Here is a 19,387-nt window from a genome sequence, read left to right on the forward strand (position 1 = left end):
ACGTGACCTAGGTGGCGATGTAACAGACGGACAGTCACCGCGAGTATGAGCCATTAAAGGCTATCACCTTAATAATTTGTGTAAGTATGACTGAACAAGGATATTTAGAGCTGCCAAGTAATGAGCAAATGTCACATCAGAAATGTCTTAACACAGTGTGTTTTCTTGTTTTTCAACCATTCGTGCTTCTTTTGAGTAGCATCAGAACCAGGTGTTTGGGGCCTTCCATCACTGCCCTGTGCTGTAATGCAGTGCATCAAAGAACAATGTGCATCTCTTAAATTTGTAGTGGCGTGTTAATCAAAAATATAAAAAAGGGAGTAAGATGTTGCCAGCCGTGGCAGTTGCTATCAATACCTTAAGCACCTGAGCTGTGGCCGGAGGAAATAAAGGGACAGGGAGAGGATAGCAAGGAGAATACAGAGGGGAGTAATACAGAGAAAGGACATTGGAGGGGTTTATACACTGTTTACAATGTTTACGAAAGTATAAAAAGGGAATAAGTTTGTGCTGCTTGCGCGCGAGTGTCCAGGCACTGTCCGAATTATAACCGCGCGCGAGTGTCCACTGCACATATTTACGACATAGAAACACTGTATGTACAAAGCTGTGTACACATAGCGCCCTGTTGCTAATGGATTGTTTGTGTGGTGCACTGCACAAGTGGCCGGGGTGGGGCACACGTCTGCCTATCATCCGAAGCAGCACACACTGAGTATTCACGTCACGTGCTCTACCTGGCAATGAGCAAGTGGGACATCAGTCCGACCTGCTCGATGTATGCACAAAGGATTCTTGATTAATTTGTTCTGAGCAGTTTTTTTATTGGGTTGAAACTAACTGCAGGCATGAGCAAGACTACATAAGCCCTCACTGTAATAATTAGTGCGGCAATATTGTTGCTGTCTTTTAGCCAAACCTGTAATGAGTGGGCTGTTGTGGTGAGGCACTATATGACTTATGGTGTTTTACCTGTTTCTATGACATGCGCAGGTGTCAAGATGCTTCAGCAAATTCTGCGGGACATGTACATTGACCCCCAGCTGCTGGCTGAGCTGGACGATGAGCAGAAGCACATCCTGTTCTGCAAGATGCGTGAAGAGCAGGTGCGCCGTTGGGAGCAGCGGGAGAAAGAGCTCGCCTTCAACAACAAAAAGAATGGCACCACTAGCAACAGCAGTAAGCCAGGTGCGCCATAAGCCTTTTGTGCCCTTTGTGGTAATCTTTTGCTATTGCCTGCTGTTTACTTTGTGATGAGTCTCTCTGTTCTGTTGTGATACTCAGGTGAGCACCATGAATGCTATGGTTGTCATAAGTTTATTCCCACTTGTCACAGTAAGCTGCCGGCTGTGGTAGCTCAGTGGTTATGGAGCTTGGCTGCTGACCTGAAAGATGTGAATTTGATCCTTGTCGCAGCTGTCACAGTTCGATGGAGGTGAAATCCTAGAGACCTGTGTACTGTGCGATGTCAATGCATGTTAAAGAACCCCAGTCGGTTGAAATTATGCGCAGCCCTCTATTACAGCGTCTTTCATAGCCTGAGTCGCTGTGGGACGTTAAACCCCATAAACCAAAGCAAACCACTTGTCACAATGACATAAGTTCCATAGTTGGTTTCATTAGGCCAGTTATTCGACTATTTTGGTTTCATTAAAGGCTGTTGCGATCAGACAATTTATGGCATGCATTCCTTGTGTGAAGACCAAACCCTTCTTATATGTGCAAGAATAAAACCAGCGGAAAGGGTGCAAACACAGTAAGAAACACAGGATGATGCTGGACATGGTTTTATGCATGCAAATACATATCAGCTCGCCCAGCTTTCCACTGTACTTATATCACCTATGTCTGCTGTGGGCCATAAGGTACGAAATCTTAATAGCATTGAATATTAGTTTGAATGCTAGAAGCAACACTGTGGGCCAGGATGCACACCTTATGGGCCTGATTTTGAAAGTGGCTGTAAAATGTGTGCGTTATTTACAATAAATGCCATTGAGCGTTCATGTCACATACAAGCTTCTTCAAAAGTAAGCTGATAATTCACAAATTATTTTTAAAAATGCCCATTCCCATGCCTCACGATGAGATCTGGTGCTGGTCTCGCACAAATCTTGCCATATAGCGACGTGAAGCCCCTGTGATGTCAGTCGTGAAAGGCTGTCATTGGCTTGCCAATAACTGGAAGAACAGCCGTGGACGAAGGAGGAAGTTGAGGGGTTGAATGGCTGGCTGGCGTATTGCTTGCTTCGTCTTCCCCCCAATTTTGTGCCATGATGGGGTGCCCCCCCCCTCCCTAAAAGTAAACCATGGGGGCAGAGCGTGGTCCTAGTTCATTTTTTGCGGTGTATGAGCCGAGACAGGAAAGGAAGGGGGTAATTTTTAATTACTGATAACTCGTGTTACATAAGCTAGATCGAAAAGTTATGCTGGAGGATGATGGATGATTCAAAACCTATCTTTAGTTTATTCTTTCCCTCAGTGCAGACCACTTCAGGGGCCTTTTAAAAGAGAGTTCCAGGCTGAATCAGCTTCTTGGCTTTTTAAATCAAAATGTTGCTTCTGAGACTGTTATCAAACTTGAGAAATCATTGCTCTGGTTTGATTATACTGTCCTGGAAGTCACAGTATGAAGGTTATTTTGTAGTTATAACTGTTTTAAGTGCTTGCTTGCTTGGATCAGTATACTTTTAAGGGGCAGAAAGGCAGCAACAGCTGCATCGTATTTGCATCACAGAACTCGCTACTGCATCATCTTTAGTTATAGTTGCAAAACTCAGTGGCAAAAGGAGCCAGCATTTATGAATAGGTGCGTGTAGTGTGTTGGCAAAAATATTTCAGTGCACTTTAGGCTGCTTGTACTAAATGGGAGCTTGCATGAATTTGTTGTGTGTGCATGTTTTTGCATGCTCTTCACATTACAAGTTAGCCAAAACAACTGTGTTTGTGATGCTGATGCACATGTATATGCATGCAGGGAGCAAGCGTGTGGACTTTCTCTTGGGTTCTGATGGCAAGCCATGGACCTGGGTGATGGGCGAGCACCCTGAAGACTCGAGCATTGAGGAAATCCTTGAACGGGAGACTAAGGAGAAGGCTCGCATACAGGCAGCCCAAGAAGCACTCCAGCTCAGGTGGGCTTCTGGATATTTGTTGCGATAAAATTTGAAATGGGGCAATTACTTGTGCATGCGATCGTAATAAGGGCATACCATTACATTCTGTTTGGAACTTGAGGCTTTGTATTCTTAATCTCTGCACAGTGGTGAGTAAAAAACATTGCCACAAATGACCAATGACCAGATAGAGCAGGAGCGGGGGGGGGGGGGCCTGGCAGGAAGCAACCTTAGTCAAACACAGCACTTGCTCTAGTGTTAGCTGGCTGTGTGTCACTGTGCATATGCATTTCTTTTTTTGCTGGGTTTTGGTGAGGACTGATATCTTCATTCCTAGGAATTAATTCGTAATAATTACATTTCATTGAAGATCCTGTTATCGCTGAACGCAGGCACAGCGAACCTAATCATCACTTTTATTAGCTGGCTTGATTTTCTTCGGTGGCATCCAAATGAAACCACTGTTTTGGAAGGATTTTCTCTCGTTCTTCATAATCGTGTTTCCGTCATGCGGCTGAAACCAATTTTTTTACTGAAGTGAACTTAAAGGGACATAGAGGAGAAATTGAAGTTGGCTTGTATCGATACAATACCAGCTCCTGATCACAAAAACACCGCTCTTACTGAAAACAAAGCTCTTGTAAGGTAGAAAATAGCAAGAACCAAAATACAGATATCGCCGCCACAGGCCAAACTCGCAAGTACAAGCGTGGTGACGTCGTAGGACAAGAGACGCCACCTTGGAGGAATTTTCCTTCCTACATGGGGTGCGAATCTCTGAGGCTGACAAAGGAAGATTGCGTGGTTCAATATTGAAGTAAGTTTTGTTTTAAAACCGATAGTGCACTTTTATCACACAAGGAAGGCAGACAAAAGGCAACCTGAATGTTGGAAGCAAAGAAAGCCGATGCTTGGCGGCGCCACAGGTGGTCAGGAGAGTTTCGATTTGTTAAAGCGCTTTGCGTCTATGGGCTTTGCATGCCCCGTGGTTTTGTTTTTGACGCGCCTCGATTTACAAGCGCAGAACAGCAGAGGAGCTCCAAGTGCCGCTTCAAGTGCTAGTTAACCTTTGAAGGAGCCTGTTAAGGCTTGTCAGATGATCGCCACGGTCGATGAAAAACAATGATGGCACGATGGTCGGTGATCGTACAAGGCAGCACTTGTGTCTTCGCACGCTCGCCCGGCGAAACATTCCCGGCTGTGCCAGTCAACTTCAAACTACTTAACAGAAATCATTTATTAGGGACGGGAGACAAGGTACAAGGCAGTTCAGAAAAATTGCTGATGGCCTAGCTCTGTTAGGCCAGGATATGCGTAGCGAAAGCGCGGAGATTTCTGCATCGGAAGAGTGCATTCACTGGATGCGCCTTTATTGACAATTGCTACTTGAGCCGTCGTGATGGAGTGGTAGCGTCTCTGCCTCAAGCGCCAAAGGCCCTGGTTCAATACCGAACTTCGGCACAGATTTTTTTTAATCAGTGAGTGGGCGGGGGTTTTCAGTGGCTCCTATAGATGTCGCCAACGAATACATTGTTTAGCGGTTAAGCGCAGGCTATGTTAAGGCGCGTTTATGCTCCGGCGTAACGCGCGCGCGCGCGCTGCACGGCGACGTTAGTTGGCCAAAGCGAGACCCTCTATACACCAACAGCGCTTGACCGCCGACGCGTTCGGCGGCTTCGGCGCACTCTGACCGCACTGGCGGGAGACTTGGAGCATGTCTCTATTTCGCGCCGAGTGCGCTAGCCGCCGCCGGCCCGGCCAGACTGATTCCACTCCGCGGCGAGGTGCACGTTGTGACGTAGTTCAATAACTTCGGCAGTTGGGCGGAGCTGTTCTCTTGGAGCTCTCGGCTAATTTGATCCATTCACGGTACACATATGAAGGTACATGCAAGTGGGCAAGAGAGCCAGATCCAGTGGACTCGTTGGATCTAGCGGAAGCCGTTGAAGCGTCGTGCGTCGGCTTTAGTTTCAATGCGCCCACTTTAAATGCGACCTCCCTTGAGCACCTATCCGTTTTTTGTGGCAGTAAAATAAATAAATAACTTGGCCTTTGCAACCGTGGGAGATGTCGACGCCGCCTGCTGCCCCTTGCAACCGCGCCGTTCAAGGAATCCCAATCCGTTGGCCCCAAAGCCCCGGCCAGCCTCCGATGGGCGCAACGCGCCGACCTTGTCCTGGTGCCTCGCGACTCCCTGCACTGGGGTTATGATATTTAGTTTGCAACAGCTGCTCACTGAGGAAGGGGGAAACGACCCGCCGGCGCCTAACCTAACCGTGCTCCCTCAAAAGCATCGCACGCTCTGTGGGGCTGAGGTCGCTGAAATGCAGGCCGGAGATTTTGCGAGAACTACGTCGTCGGGTTCGGGAACGGGATCCATCGCAACGCTGGCAAGACGCTGGTGCAAACGTAAACAGAGCGACGGTAGCGACCCTTGATAGATGCCTTCAACGTGCGGCGGCGGTAGCTTTCATTTCGGCAGCTGCTAGACCGCACCGCTAGCGGTCGGAAATCACGGAGTCTCCGTTTACGTCACGTTTCACGTCACTCTGTCCTGTGACGTCATAAGAGTTCTCCATGTCATCATAAGAGTTCTCGAGTTTGAATCAGAGTGGCGGGAAAAACTTTTTCAACTTCGAATCCAAATTTCTTTGAAATAAATGCATCTTTCGCTGCCCGACAAGCGGCAACAAAGCCATGAAATGCCGAACTATCAGATTTTGCTAACAAAAAAAAAAATTGATAGGGTTCTCCTCAGTGTCCCTTTAAAGTAAAGTGTTCTTTCCAGCTTGACCTGTTGGTTGCCCTCTGAAGTAAGCCATTCATCAAAAACAACTGTTTCCAGGTGATGACTGTGTGTTGAACTCCCCTTAAACTGAGGAGTGCGAGCAGCCTGCCATTTTCATTATTAGCATGTTGGGGAACATTGGGAACGCTGGCACTGCACTTTAGTATTCCAGTGCTCTGGTGGTTGGTCGCTTGCGCTGGTCTTTTCTACTCACCTCTGTACATATGGTTATGGTCAAAAGTACACATGCACATGTGCATGTGTTTGTGCATTGCTGGCATTACACACATGCACATGTGCATGCACACGCATGCGCATGTGCACACACTCTCTCTTGTCACCTATACCATATTTCGTGGGAAGCTATTCAGACCAAAGAAGTGCTGTGATGTCTTCCTTCAGATGACATTAGAAAGTCTATATTCCTTGTGCCCTTTTTTTTTGGCAAGCCTATTGAGAGCCGAATAAAGCAAAAAAAAACAAAAAAACTTATATTCTGTGAACAGGAAGCTAGAAGAGCAGCAGCAAAAACAGCAACAGCAGGAACGGTTACAGCAGCAGAAGCAGCAGCAGTTACAAGAGCAGAAGCAGCAGCAACAGCTGTTGCAGCAACAGCAATTACAGCAACAGCAATTACAGCAGTGGCAGCAGCAGCAACAGCAGCAGCAGGAGCAGCAGCAGCAGGAGCAGCAGTTGCAACAGCAGGAGCAGCAGTTGCAGCAGCAGCAGGAGCAGCAGTTGCAGCAGCAGGAGCAGTTACAGCAGCAGCAAAAGGAAATCGTTGTGGTGCCAGCGACACCTTCGCCTCCACCGGAGATCCCCACAGATGGCATTGAAGAGGTGGTGCGGCTGCGGCGCAAGAAGCCCCTGGAAGGATGCTTCTCCCTCGAGAGGGAAGTGGCAGCTCTGCTGCAAGACTCGGTTGCCACCTCCCGGGTTGCCACAGTGGACCGCAACACTTGGCTTTCCCAGAAGCAGCAGGAGATAAGAGTGAGTGAGCTCCTTCTCGCCTTAGGGCCATCCTTGGGATCTCTAGTACACTGCTACTAAATTTCTTTCTCGTTCTGCAACATATACAAAAGTTGACATCTTTGTGCAGAGCTGCTAAATTTCTGGCTCATTCTGGAGCATGTGCAGAAGGTGACATCTCTTGTACAGTGCTACCAGAACACAATGACACTGGAGGCTATACACCGCAGCAGAACACAGGACAGAGAGAGGTGACGACACAGGGAGGTGACGACACCTCCCTCTGTCCTGTGTTCTGCTGCGGTGTGTAGCCTCCTGATGTCTCATCAGCTGGCCTACACATCTATCCTCCTAAGATAATAACACTGCTTAGTTGTTCTGTGGCCATAAGTTACAAAATAACTGAGCACTGGCTGTAACGCAAGAGGCAATGTCCGAGCACATTAGATAACTCCGGACAGTCTAAATTGATCCGTAGCCTCTGCAGTGGCTAAGTGGTTATGGTGCTTGGCTGTTGACCTGGCGCGGGTTCAATCCCGGCTGTAGCAGTTTGCATTTCAATGGAGGCAAAATGCTAGAGGCCCTTGTACTGTGCGATGTCAGTGCTTGGTAAAGAACCCTGAATGGTCGAAATTATCTTGAGCCCTCGTCTACGGCATCTCTCATAGACCATGTGTTGCCTCGGGACTTTAGAACTGACAATTTATAATTTTACAGTCTTGTAACATTGCTGAAAACAGTGCAGTTTTCTGCAGCTGAGAAAGTTGCATACCAACGGAGAAATGTATTTTTTCAAACATTATACCATCGTAGGCAGTGCATTGCAATTGTATCAAGCAGTGAAGTTGGTAAAATCAAAACCAACTTTCCAGTGAAACCCTATGTGTCAAGAGCCGTGAAAGCTGTGCCTGTCCCTATGGGAAGCTCTAATGTGGGCTTAGCCATGACAGTGGGTATATTGTGAGCAAGTTTCTTTGTTTAGTGCTGGAAGGTGGGAGCTCAGCAACTTTCCTGCTGGTGTTTCATGTTGGTAGCCACTCTTGTTAGCATGGTAGACTAGCAGTTTTAAGACCAAGCACATTTGGAACAAATATCTGCTTCTAATATATGCTGAGGTCTGACAAGTTGCTCATATTTGCATGGTGTACTCATCACAGTGGATCAACGGCTGTGGCTTTTGGCTGCTGAGCACGAGTTCAATGTTTTAATCCTGGCTGCTGCAGCTGGATTTGAACTGAGGCGAAGTGCAAAGACCCATGACCTGATATTTCAGAGAAATTAGTGAGTCTCAGAAGGCTCAACTTATTAAGGAGCCTTAATTTATATTGCGTTTCTCACAACCTACAGTTTTGCCTTGGTTTGTGAAAATGTCAATAAATATTTCCAGTGTGAAAAATATGCAGTGATTGTATTCTACGACCAGTGTCTCCTCTATTTTTGCAATGCCAGCCGAATCGCCTGCTTCGCAATGGGAGCCGCCGGTACGCCTCACTTCAGTTAGTTGCCACGCTGCGGCGCTACCCAGATGGTTGGACTGCTTGCGTCATGCTTACGTATAGGCGCGCGCTGTTGGCATTCTGGTTATCGCTCTGCCCCTCTCCTACCCCATGCGTCTGTCAGATTCTGGCTTTGTACCCTTTCTTGTGTAGCTCTCGTTTCATCCGCGGCGCGGCGCTTCTTCCAGCGCCAGCGGCTGGAGCTTTGCTCGCTGTTCGCAGAGGCGGGCTGAGGCGTTCGCGCCGCTGATCACTTGAAGATTGCGGCTGGCATATTTGAGGCGCTGCTTGGAGTGTTTGCGCCACTTATTAGTACGAAAGCAACTATAGGCTCATGACCACAGGGCCGATTTGGACCAAATCTATGTCCAACCTAATGTCACTACGGCCAACACGATGGTGACCTCCAAATTTGACCTCTCCACCCCCGAAATATAAATTCGACAGATTTGGACCAAAATCGATTTTCAACCTAATTTCACAACGACGAACACGATAGTGACCTCCAAATTTGGCCTAGACCATTCCAAAATTTGCCCCCCACCTCGAAATATGACCTAGAAGCAGACATTCACCCAGCTGATTACGTTACATTCAAGTAAAGATATTAGAAAATTCATAAACAATTGCGCACTCTTTAATCAACATCTCCACCACACATCAGCGACACAAGCAGCAACACTGCGCAAAAGGTTTTCGCCTCACCGCACTTTCGGACAACAAAGTGCCCCCCCCCCTCTCGCTGAATATTTGCTGTTCCTTGCAGACGAACAAAGCGTTGCAAGCTGTTACTTTACTTCGTTTCGTGGCCGCATTGTTAAAGAAAATTGTTTTGTGCGGGTAAATGATGATGTGGCCCGCAAAGCTGACAAACTGTTGTCATCGTAGCAGCAGTAAAATGGCACCATTTAATTATGTGCCTTGCGTCTGCTGCTTTCAGTTTTGCGTGAAGTCTGGGAGTTTTTAAGCTTATCTATGTGGAGCTGAAGAATTCACAGCATAGAATGTATAAAAGAAGGTGGTGTTTACGTACGTTTATTTACATATATTTACAACTATATACAGTAATAACACATACAAGACTTTGCATGTGTCTGATGCTATATAAATTACAACTCTTTGCATCTACAGCCATTTACACTTACAGAATTCCTGTCTATTAACTTTCATTTACAGTCAAACGAAATTTTCAGTGTAGGACAACCACTTTCGTACACGGGAGCAGGACGAAGCACCTCGTACGCGAGCGAATCGCAATAGCGAACGAAACAAAACTCACCTAACGCCCGGATGGAGCCGCAGCTATCTCTCTGTACTGGGCTACCTCCATCATCTAGCTCTTATATATGGCTGGCCGGACTCAGCAATAAAAGTGATGCCACCTTTACCAACATCCATGCACCCTCAACATCACATATAGTCACAGTTTGAGCACTTTGCGTGAGAGTGGCTTTTTCGCGTATAATTTGGCGACAGACTTCTGGTCCGTAATATCAAGGGCATGGTTGCTAAGGAGGGGCCTAATAAGCTTCGTGCACAAAAGCTCTAAAAACATTCTTCTGTGAGCAAGGCCCTCGTTGTCACACACCAGCACAGGAGCCTTCGTCAAAACTTTAACGGCGTGTTCGACACTCATTCTGAGTGGCTTGGTAATGGCCTTTCTGTGTTGCAGCACAACGTCCACAAAGGCCTTAAGCGCCATCAACACAGAAACAAGTTCCTTTGTAGGGTATTTCAGCCCTCCACGATCTTGGTACTTGATGAGGCAGTCGATTGGCGAGTCTCCGACTGGCTTTTGTACAAGTTGAATGCAGCGTTCGCAGCTCCAGTTTTCTGTTATAACTCGAGCGATGTATCCGTCAATCATCGAGATGCTGGCTAACTCTGGACCCGGAAGGCGATGACTTGGAGATATGCACAGTTGCAATAGTTTTTCCTCGGCGGCAGTGGGGAAAAAAGCTTTTGTCGAACAACTGTTGGGGGTCACTTTAGCAGAAATGGCAGTGACACTGCAGAATGATGTAGAGCAGTTCACATTGCTTGACATCGAGGAAGACACGATGCGTGTTTTTAGCATCTTTTCCAGTCCTGATATTACACTGGCCACATCCATAGTGTCGTTGCAACCAGCGGACCTTTGCAAAAATCCGAATAATGCCTCAATTGGATCACTGGAAAACTTTCAAGTGAGCACAAATTTGAAGCCCATGTCCTTCAATAAAAAACGTATGCACTCCACATTTGATTTGGTGGTGAGGAAGAGTTCGTGGTGTGTCTCATTGCTGAGGCAGCTCTCTTGGCTGCTTTCTTCTTTCAGCCTCGACAGGTAAGAAATGAACTCCTGCTCGAGCCACTCTAGTCTCGGGTCCTCGCCGTCGGTGAACGGTCGGCTGTCCGGGTCGTTCTTGTGAATGTGTTGCATTGTATTGCTAACATCCATGAGGACGAACCACCGGCGCATTACCAGCATGAATTCGACCGTTGGGCCCACTAACACGAACTCCGCATCGCATGTGTGTCCGGCCTGACTTTTCATGTATTCCAGGGCTGCTGTAACCGGAGGGGAAAAAATCTGTACAGCAGTCTTTACGCTCATCTTCTCGATGTTGGACGGATACAAGTGGCGACGCGTGAGGAACTTCACTGGCTTCACTGTTGAGCCTCACTGCATTTTGTAGAGCTTCTTCAGCGGTGTCGCTGTAATCTGTTTGTTGCCCCCCATATCCTTTGCCAGGAACTGCGACCTTACATTCTTTATGATGTGGCTCTGGTCGAATGCAAGGAAAATGCGCCTGGACTCGTCCAAAGGGTGTGGAGCAATGGCCGTGGCAGCCCCTTTGCAGAGGATGCCCATTGCAGCGACATTGCTTTTATGGTTGTCTGTCACCAAGCGAACGATCTCAAAACCAATTTCTTTAGTTTTCTTGATGACGTACGTCATGGTCTCAGCAAGCTGGACTCCGGTGCTAACTTTCGTGAAGAAATAGGCGACAGGAATCTTAAAGCGTGCGCTAAGACCACATAGCAAAAAACATAGCAAACTGTTGGCAAGTTCATCATTTTCGGTGCTCACCAAGTGCTGTAATTCTGGGCTCATGTCGACTTCTCCCAAAAAAGCGTCACGCTGCTTATGATACGGCAGCCATTCCTTGATTCGCATTTCATCTATTATTAAGCTGCATGCTCTTGCCTGAGAAGCAGTTAGGGTCAGCAATTCTGCCTCCAGCCTGCAGCTTACGACAGTACTGAAACCGACTTGTCCGGCTGTGAATCCAAGGTACTTTTGCAAAGTGCTTCGGCAAGGCAAACGAAGGAGGCATTCTGACCGCAGGTATTCATATGCCTTTGCAGAGAGGCTGCGGAGGATGGTCGAATATCTGATTGTCGCTACCGACCATGACGGCCGTTTTCATCCGTAGTTCTTCACTTGATCGTGCATAAATGACGCTTGCAGATCGTTTTTCATGGAAGCTTCTACAATTCTCAAGAATGCGCTCACTCCAGAATCTTCTTTCAACTTGCGCACCTCTTCCTTGTAACGTACCATCGTTTGCGTAAGGGTGTTTATCTTTTGTAGAAGGGCTCTTTCTTTACGTTTCCATTTCCTGCGTTCCACCACGATTCTGAAACTTGTTTTGATGGGGTCCATCTGACAGCTGTAACTTCTTTTCAGTAACGGTGTTACGTTTCGGCGCACGGGCACTCTGTTGGCGTCCCTCCGACCACTGCCAGGCAGTGAAAGCGCGTTTGTTGCAGTATACATCGCTTGCGGGTGGGATGCAGGGATGAGAGAAGTGGTAGGTTTCAAAAGCGTGTTCACAGAAGGTGATCCTACGACCAACGGGCTTGGGGGTGCATGGTTGTGTTGCCGAGGTACATCTGCCGAACTGGTCATTTCTGCGCAAGGTGTAACTACGGTCACAGCGTTGAGTGTTCCTGGCTCTGTAGACGCTCCTTCAGCCATCGACGTAAAATCCTGTGAGATGTTGTGCAAGGATGGTACTGAAGAGGCGACAGAGCTGGTTACATCCATGTGGTCACCGGTGATGTAAGGAACAGGACCACCAAACGTGCCTCCCGCAGCATCAACAGAGAGCTCATCACAAGTGGTTTGGAGCTCTTCCATGCGAGGCTTTTTGACTGCTACGCCGTCCTCGTCGAGTTCGTGTCCCGCCTCTGACAGACGTTTGACCGGAATATAACTGCAGCTTCCAGGCGAGCTCGCTGCTTGCATTTGCGGGGCACATGAGGTGAGAATACTCAGAACCGACCCTTTTTTCAGTGTGCGCCTCTTGCAGCCCTCTCTGAAGTCCTCAGGTAGAAAATGCTTGCTGCAGACGGTGGAGCGAGACGGCGCTTAGTTGGGTGGCCAGTCCTTGCGTCCGATCACTTTCAGCCATTGCGCACGCAGCACATCGTCACTGGATATCTCGTGAAACGAGACATTAGCATCGATGCTGTCTGTCCTCGACCTGCACGATGGCACACAGCAGTAACGCATCGTGCACCAAAAAATGGAATCCCGCAGACTGCACTGTATCACCTTAGGAAAAGAAGCAAGGAATACGAGGTAAAAGCTAGCTTCCAAGCTTTGAAGCTGAAGACGTGAACACGTATCTTATCTCGAGCAGTTACTGAACCGGTCGGTATGAAAATTCGCTTTGGTCATGCTCACTCATCGATGTTACGATGACTGCGTCTGACCTCGTGCTGAAGCGGACATGATTTTTGTTTTATTTGCCTCTTCTTCTACCAGCGCTTTTTCATTTTTGTATCGCTTTCTCAGCTGTTTGTTGCCGTCAGCACCGAGCAGAACGTTCGTACAGTGAGTCGCAGAAAGTGAGTTTCCTACGTACGCACCCACCCCGTAACTGTTTTTCCCAGCGCGCCCTTTATTTCTAAAAATAGAGGGCGCGCTGGTTTTTCCGAAGCTCCCCCCCACCTCTTGCCTCCCTAAGTTGCCAATATGTTTTTTACACCCGACGAGAAATTTTATTTAATAGCGCAGGAAGAAGAGCAGATACCCGAAAGGGCACATCATCCATAGCTGGTTTGTGGTGAAAGTAACCAAGACTTCCACGTGGTAGGAAGTTCAGTACGTTTGCCATTGTGAATCTTGATCTAGCAGTGCTTCAGGGGAAGACCTACAAATCTCCATGACCTTTCTGCAAGGAATTCAGCCGACTGTTTGGAAGCGGCAATGGTGAAGAACTGAACTCTTGAAAACAGAGCAAACCCCTGTTTTGATGCTTAAGGAGCTTTGTTACATGGCCGACGAGTGCACTGACCTCAATTGATGTGAAAACCTGAGCCACTGCATACGCTGCACACGAGCTCAAATTAGCAACGCAAAAACATCTTTTCGGAAAGCACCGCGCCTTTGAAGCATGAAACATCCACTACTGCTGCATGTTATCTTATTTCTCGTGAAAATTTATAAGCGACTATTTAGCAATGACGCGCGTAGCTACAATACTCACAATTTGCACAGCATCACACAAAGTGCGAGGTGGTGGCCAAGAATGCCCTTCTCTATTAAAATTTCTGTAGCGCGTCGTGTTCTCGTCGAAGCAGCGTGTTGTATTTGCCGAAGCACTATGGCACGCACGCACGCCTTTACTACATGTGTACAACCTTATTCAAACATTTTAGGCGATAATAGGTTGATTAATTGGGGCATGCCGTATTCGAGGCCTGTCATAATGCAGGCCTCCAGATTAACGTGTGCTTAAGTGTCAATACACGAGCGTTTTTCCATTCACTGTTTACCAAAATGAGGCCACCACGGTCGTGAGTTGAACAAGCATTCGCTGCTAAGCAGAATACTACTACAAATAAATCTCATCATCGCATAATTATAAAACTGAGGATAAGCCGGTAACATGGCAGCCAGGAAGTGCTTTGGCATCACTTGCGGCGAGATGCATTTGAGAATAGAATGCGCGTTTCGCTTCTTAAAACAGTTGTTGCGGACAGATGCCACGAACAGAGAAAAACATAATGTCGTCGTACCGATGACAGCTTACCCTGGGAAAACTAGAGCGATGGCTTGAAACTGTTTATACTTGCTAGTTTAGAAAAATGCCTTCTCGTGAGGATTTACGACATTTAACATGTTTTTTTTCCTTCTCTCATATTCGTAACTAAACATGATTGAAACACAAACCAATATAGCAAACCTATTACTAACTACCTTTGCCCTGTGATTTCACATTTCCGCCAAGAAGTTTCAGTACTTCTTCCGGAATGTTTCAGCACTGTAGCTAAAATAGATACACGATTCGAACAAGTCGCCACAATCTTTTGTAGCTAACACTGCTGTACCCCACTCTCTGTGGCCCCTTTTAAAACCAGCGCCCGCAGTGGCTCCACGATGAGTAGCGCCACGCACGGCTCGCTCGATGCGTCAATTCCTGACACGGCCGGGCTCGAGTAGCGGTGGTGGCGCGCGCTCCTCGAGACCGGTCGCCTACCTGACAGGCAGCCTGATTACTATGAGGGATGCAGAGCGCCGCCTCACGAAGAAAGAGGAAACATTTCAAAAACTGTCTTCGTCCGTTTTCCGTCGTCAGGCGCCACTCAGATGGTCACTCTCCCTCACAAATGTAGAGCAGGCGCCAAGGCTAGCCGACGAGGGAGAGTAGGAAAGGAGGATAGGAGAGGGCGTTAGACGGTCAGATCGGCCGCATTCGGCAGGCATTGTAAGAATAGAGGAGGCGCTGCTATGACTCATACCATCTGGCCATGAGAGGTAGCCACTGAAAAAGAAAAGTGAGGGCTTCTTTGTGTAGCTCAAGATTTGCTGACCCTAGCGGTGTTGTTATGGTTCATTTGAGGTTCTTATACCCCAGCTTATGTAGTGCTGGAGTATACTACTGCAGGGGAAATGCTTTGTTACTCCAAAATCGATGAAACGTGTTTCTCTTCCTTCTTGTCTTCAGAACCGAGAGGAGAGCCTGAAGCAGCTGATGGAGCAGCGGTCACAGGAGATCTATCAGGAAATAAAAGCACAGCAACGCAAAAGTATTGAAGCTGCTGAACGTGAGAGCATGGTCCAAGAGGAGCTGTGGATTGAGCAAGGTAAGCAATCTTGCTGAGGAGGCAGCAGCTCTTCGTTGTTCACCTCATGGGTGCGGGGGGATGATGGCAAATTTTATTTGCGATTTCAAGCATGATCAACAAAGTGGATAAACCACCCCTTTCCTCTGTATGCTTGTCTCCATTGTGCAATACCGAGCTGAACCACATGGGTGCTATGCAGTTTGGAGGAAAACTGCATGAGTGTTACAGCTGCGATTTTTAGGCGTATAAAGACTGGCCGTGTATTGTTTGAGAGGGTCTATCTTTAAGTGTTCTTTTACATGCACAAGAAATGGCCACTTTTTAGACGGGGTTTAGAGAGTGGAAGTCCTTTGCATGCACATACGTGTGCATATGTACACATACGCTGCAGTTAACTGTATTTTCAAGAGTTTTGCAATTTCCATTCAGTTTGTAAAAAATTGGGCCTGCAGTCATCTTGTGCTGTCACATTAACAGAATTCGGATATCGAAGCAGTGTTGATTGGCAAAGTATGCATTTTGTTTGGAGATGCTTGTGATAGTTCCATCATTGACGCGTAAAAAATATGAATGCCAGATTTGTTGATTACCTGAAGGGCATCATTTAAACTTCTACGTTACTCATCAGAAGCCACATCTTTCTAGCAAGCGTACAAGATTTACTGTCTACTAATTGTTTCAAAATTTGCTCATGAAACGAGTGCTAAAAATAAGCTGGCAAAAACATTTGTTCATACCATGCATGCATGTGTGTAATTTTTCCTTGGGTTTCTACAAGTGGAAGGTGACCTGGTCCTGTTTATTTTTGTCCCAGCAGAGAAGAAAGCAAAAGAAGTGGAGAAGCAGATCCGTGAGATAGCACGCATTGCCCGCGAAGAGCACAAAAGGGCACTACATCTTACCAATGGCAATATGGGCACCCCTGTCACTGGCAGAGACGCTGTGGGCATGGTCAGCCCCAATAGCAAGCCCCCAGTGCCCCCCAAGGTGGTGCCTCCACCCCTGCCCAGCACACCCCCACCCAACCTGGTGATAAATGGTGGTAGCAACGGCTCTGTCAAGAATGGCATGTCTGTCACCACCACCACTGCCACTACTGTGACTACAGGCATGCCCTCCCATGCCACGTCCAGGTGAGTGAGAACAAAATGGCGGTTAGCCCAAGGTGGCAAACAGATTGCCAGTTGCTTTTCATCATTTGTGTGATAACTGATAAGCAGCTTGCAAAATCGGCATTAGAGGGCTATGGAAAGACAGTAGGTGTGTTTGCGGCACGAAACGTATTTATCTGAAGCAGGCGTTCTTGTATCCCAGATCACATTTGGTGAGCTCTTTATTGGGGTCATGTTAATTGGTCATCTGTTTTGCCCTTCAGGAGCAAAGATGCAGAGCTGTTCAGTCGAGCAGACATTGTCCAGTGGTTTCTGAGAGAGGAATATCCACAGGGTGCTGTGACAGACCACAATGGTAACAACCCTGCCATCTGGTTTCATGGTAAGTTTTGAATTCTGGCATGTTTTGTCTTTCACATCTTTCATCACCGTTTACTTGTCTCCTTATTTACCCTGGCAGTGGCAAAAAGTCTGGGAATGATATGGGAGCTTTTTTTTTTGCTCATCTAGCAGTAATAGTAGAAGGGAATGCAAGCATTCTAAGAACTGGTACTTGAAACTTGTGCAATTACTTTTTCTTCTGGTGATTGTGGGTGTGTGTTCTGAGCATTGATATTTGTCAATCTGGGGGAAAGACACTTAAATGCAAATTCTAAAAACCATGAGAACTTGCATCAGAACGGTGACTGAAATTTCTGTAAAGTGTGAAATGGCTTTTCCAATTTTCTGCACTTGACATTGACATCAGGAACGATAATGCTCAGCTCATACCAGTCAGGAAATACCTTTGCAAGGGCTCAAATGTTAAGATATAGGTTGGCTGCAGCCATGTGGAAATATGGGGTTTCCATGTGTTTCTAAAGCATTCTGTATGAACATTAAACTCGGTCCTTTTTTGCCTGGGATGCTGTCCTTGATGTTACAGCCTTTATGTAGCAATTGTCCTCTCTTTGATAGGAGAACAGTTAAACCAGCTGCCAGAGATGAGTATAAATATATTTCCATATTGTTGTAGATCCTTTCCTGTGATGAGAATATCAAAGGCAGGACTAGGAGTTTTGGTAGGAATTTATAATTTAAATTTGAAAAAGAAGTCGGGGCAGAGCTGTGTTAAAACTTCACGACTCCCCAAGCAGTCGGGCAACGTTGCTTGAAGTTGATACTCTACCTTTGATGAAGGGGACCGAGCGTTGTACATAGTGTTATTTTTGGTGGAAGAAAATTCAGACAGCAATTTTTTTTCACTTGCAACTAGTCCCCATTTCTTGCACAGTTGAACCACCATGCAGACTGCCACCATGCTGCTAATGGTGTTGCTGGCAAAAGTGGTTGGTGGTATCTGTGGTAGATATCAAGTATTATTTTATTGATCATATTTTAAAAAACACCTTACTGCTGGTCTCAACTATAGTTTCGACGAAAGCTATGTGCCTTGGTTAATGTCGTGCTCGTTAGTGGCCTCTGCATGCCACCTAGTGCGGCACGAAAGTTGTCATATACTTCATGTGAGGGTTTGCAGACACCAATCACTGCGAGAAAGTGAGACTGCCATATGGAAAAATTAGGTTTTAAATTCTGCTGTGTTTCCTAGCGCCTTAGCCGGGTATTCGTTTATTTGTTCAAGGAGCTTTCGATTGCTGCAAAAAAAAAAAAAGGGATGGTCGATAACAGACTATTAATAGACTGACCCTTTAAGAGGTATCCTGGCTTTTGCAGTGTAAGCTGAATATGGAGTGTGGCGCACTGATGTTACTTGGTCACAGTAGTCCCACCCAGTGATTTACTATTGACTGTGTGAACTAAATCAGAATTGAGGTGGTGCATTGTTGGTGAGAGTTGGAATGATGGATGAGATTGAATGAGCTGCAGATGGAAAGGAGCTTCTTATGTATGGGGCATGCCTTGTTTGCTGCAAGAAAAAAAGAGCAAAATTTAATCAGAGTGGAAAGACAGAAAAAAATGGGAATTGACCCAAAGGCAGAGCAGGCTGGATATGTAGATACCACTTCCTGTTATGTTTTTTTGCATTCGGCAGAACTGGATGTCCTTGCTAGAAGGTTGTTTGGCCATTGCTTATGTCAGTGCTACAGCAGGGCTGCATGCAAACTGCTATAATTGCCGATGAGCAGCTATGCTGTTGTTTTTTCCACACCCTTGCAGGGTTCATTGGACGTGCCGAGTCAGAGCAGCTGCTGCAGAAGCAAGGTGGGGCAGCAGCAGGCGCGTTCCTGGTGCGTGTGCATGAGCGCATCAAGGGTTACGTCATCTCTTACTGGGCTGGAGACCGCTGCAAGCACTACCTCATTGACGCATCGCTTGGACACTGCCAGTTCTTTGGCTCCAACCAGCTCGTCTTTCCCCGGCTCAGGGACCTGATTTGGCACCACACTGTGAGTATGCGTTTTGATGCCCAGTTGATGATTTGAGAGATTTTTATAATACATTCAACTTGTGTGGACAATAGTGTAGAAGGCTTGGCATGACTCGGCACAGATCAGCTTGCTTGCACCTGGTTGGAGCATTCAGCAGCCTAGAGGTGTTCAATTCTTTAAGTTTCACGTCGTTGCACCCATGAGTGCTTGAAGTGCTAGAAAAAAAATGTTCTTGCCAAAACTGCTGGCTTCCCATGGGCCACATCTTTGCAGAGGCTGTCTTTCTGTGTCGATGTTAAGTGATGTGCTGCTCTGCACAGCAGTGATCTTCATCTCTTCACACTAATATATTTGTGACATTGCCCTGCAGTATTTTGCAGTACTTATAAAACCTTTTGCATCGTTTCATTCTTAAAATTTGAAAGCCTGCTCACTCTTACCAGGGCTGCCCAAATTCATCTTTCACGAGCAA

General features: G+C 46.9%; 1 protein-coding gene across 4 annotated transcripts in view; it reads left to right on the forward strand.

Annotated features, from left to right (window-relative positions):
- The window catches only part of LOC144115717 (SH2 domain-containing protein 4A-like), a 336,736-nt gene that overhangs the window by 314,047 nt on the left and 3,302 nt on the right, over positions 1-19,387 (forward strand). For all 4 annotated transcript variants that reach the window (XM_077650196.1, XM_077650197.1, XM_077650194.1 and 1 more), the window contains 7 exons: positions 994-1,188; positions 2,978-3,134; positions 6,411-6,894; positions 15,311-15,449; positions 16,249-16,564; positions 16,807-16,925; positions 18,704-18,933. In XM_077650196.1, the coding sequence (XP_077506322.1) occupies positions 1,002-1,188; positions 2,978-3,134; positions 6,411-6,894; positions 15,311-15,449; positions 16,249-16,564; positions 16,807-16,925; positions 18,704-18,933 (1,632 nt within the window). In that variant the 5' untranslated portion in view covers positions 994-1,001. The remainder of the gene's footprint in view (positions 1-993; positions 1,189-2,977; positions 3,135-6,410; positions 6,895-15,310; positions 15,450-16,248; positions 16,565-16,806; positions 16,926-18,703; positions 18,934-19,387) is intronic.

The sequence above is a fragment of the Amblyomma americanum genome, chromosome 1 (genome assembly GCF_052857255.1).
Source record: "Amblyomma americanum isolate KBUSLIRL-KWMA chromosome 1, ASM5285725v1, whole genome shotgun sequence".
NCBI classification, from domain to species: Eukaryota; Metazoa; Arthropoda; class Arachnida; order Ixodida; family Ixodidae; genus Amblyomma; species Amblyomma americanum.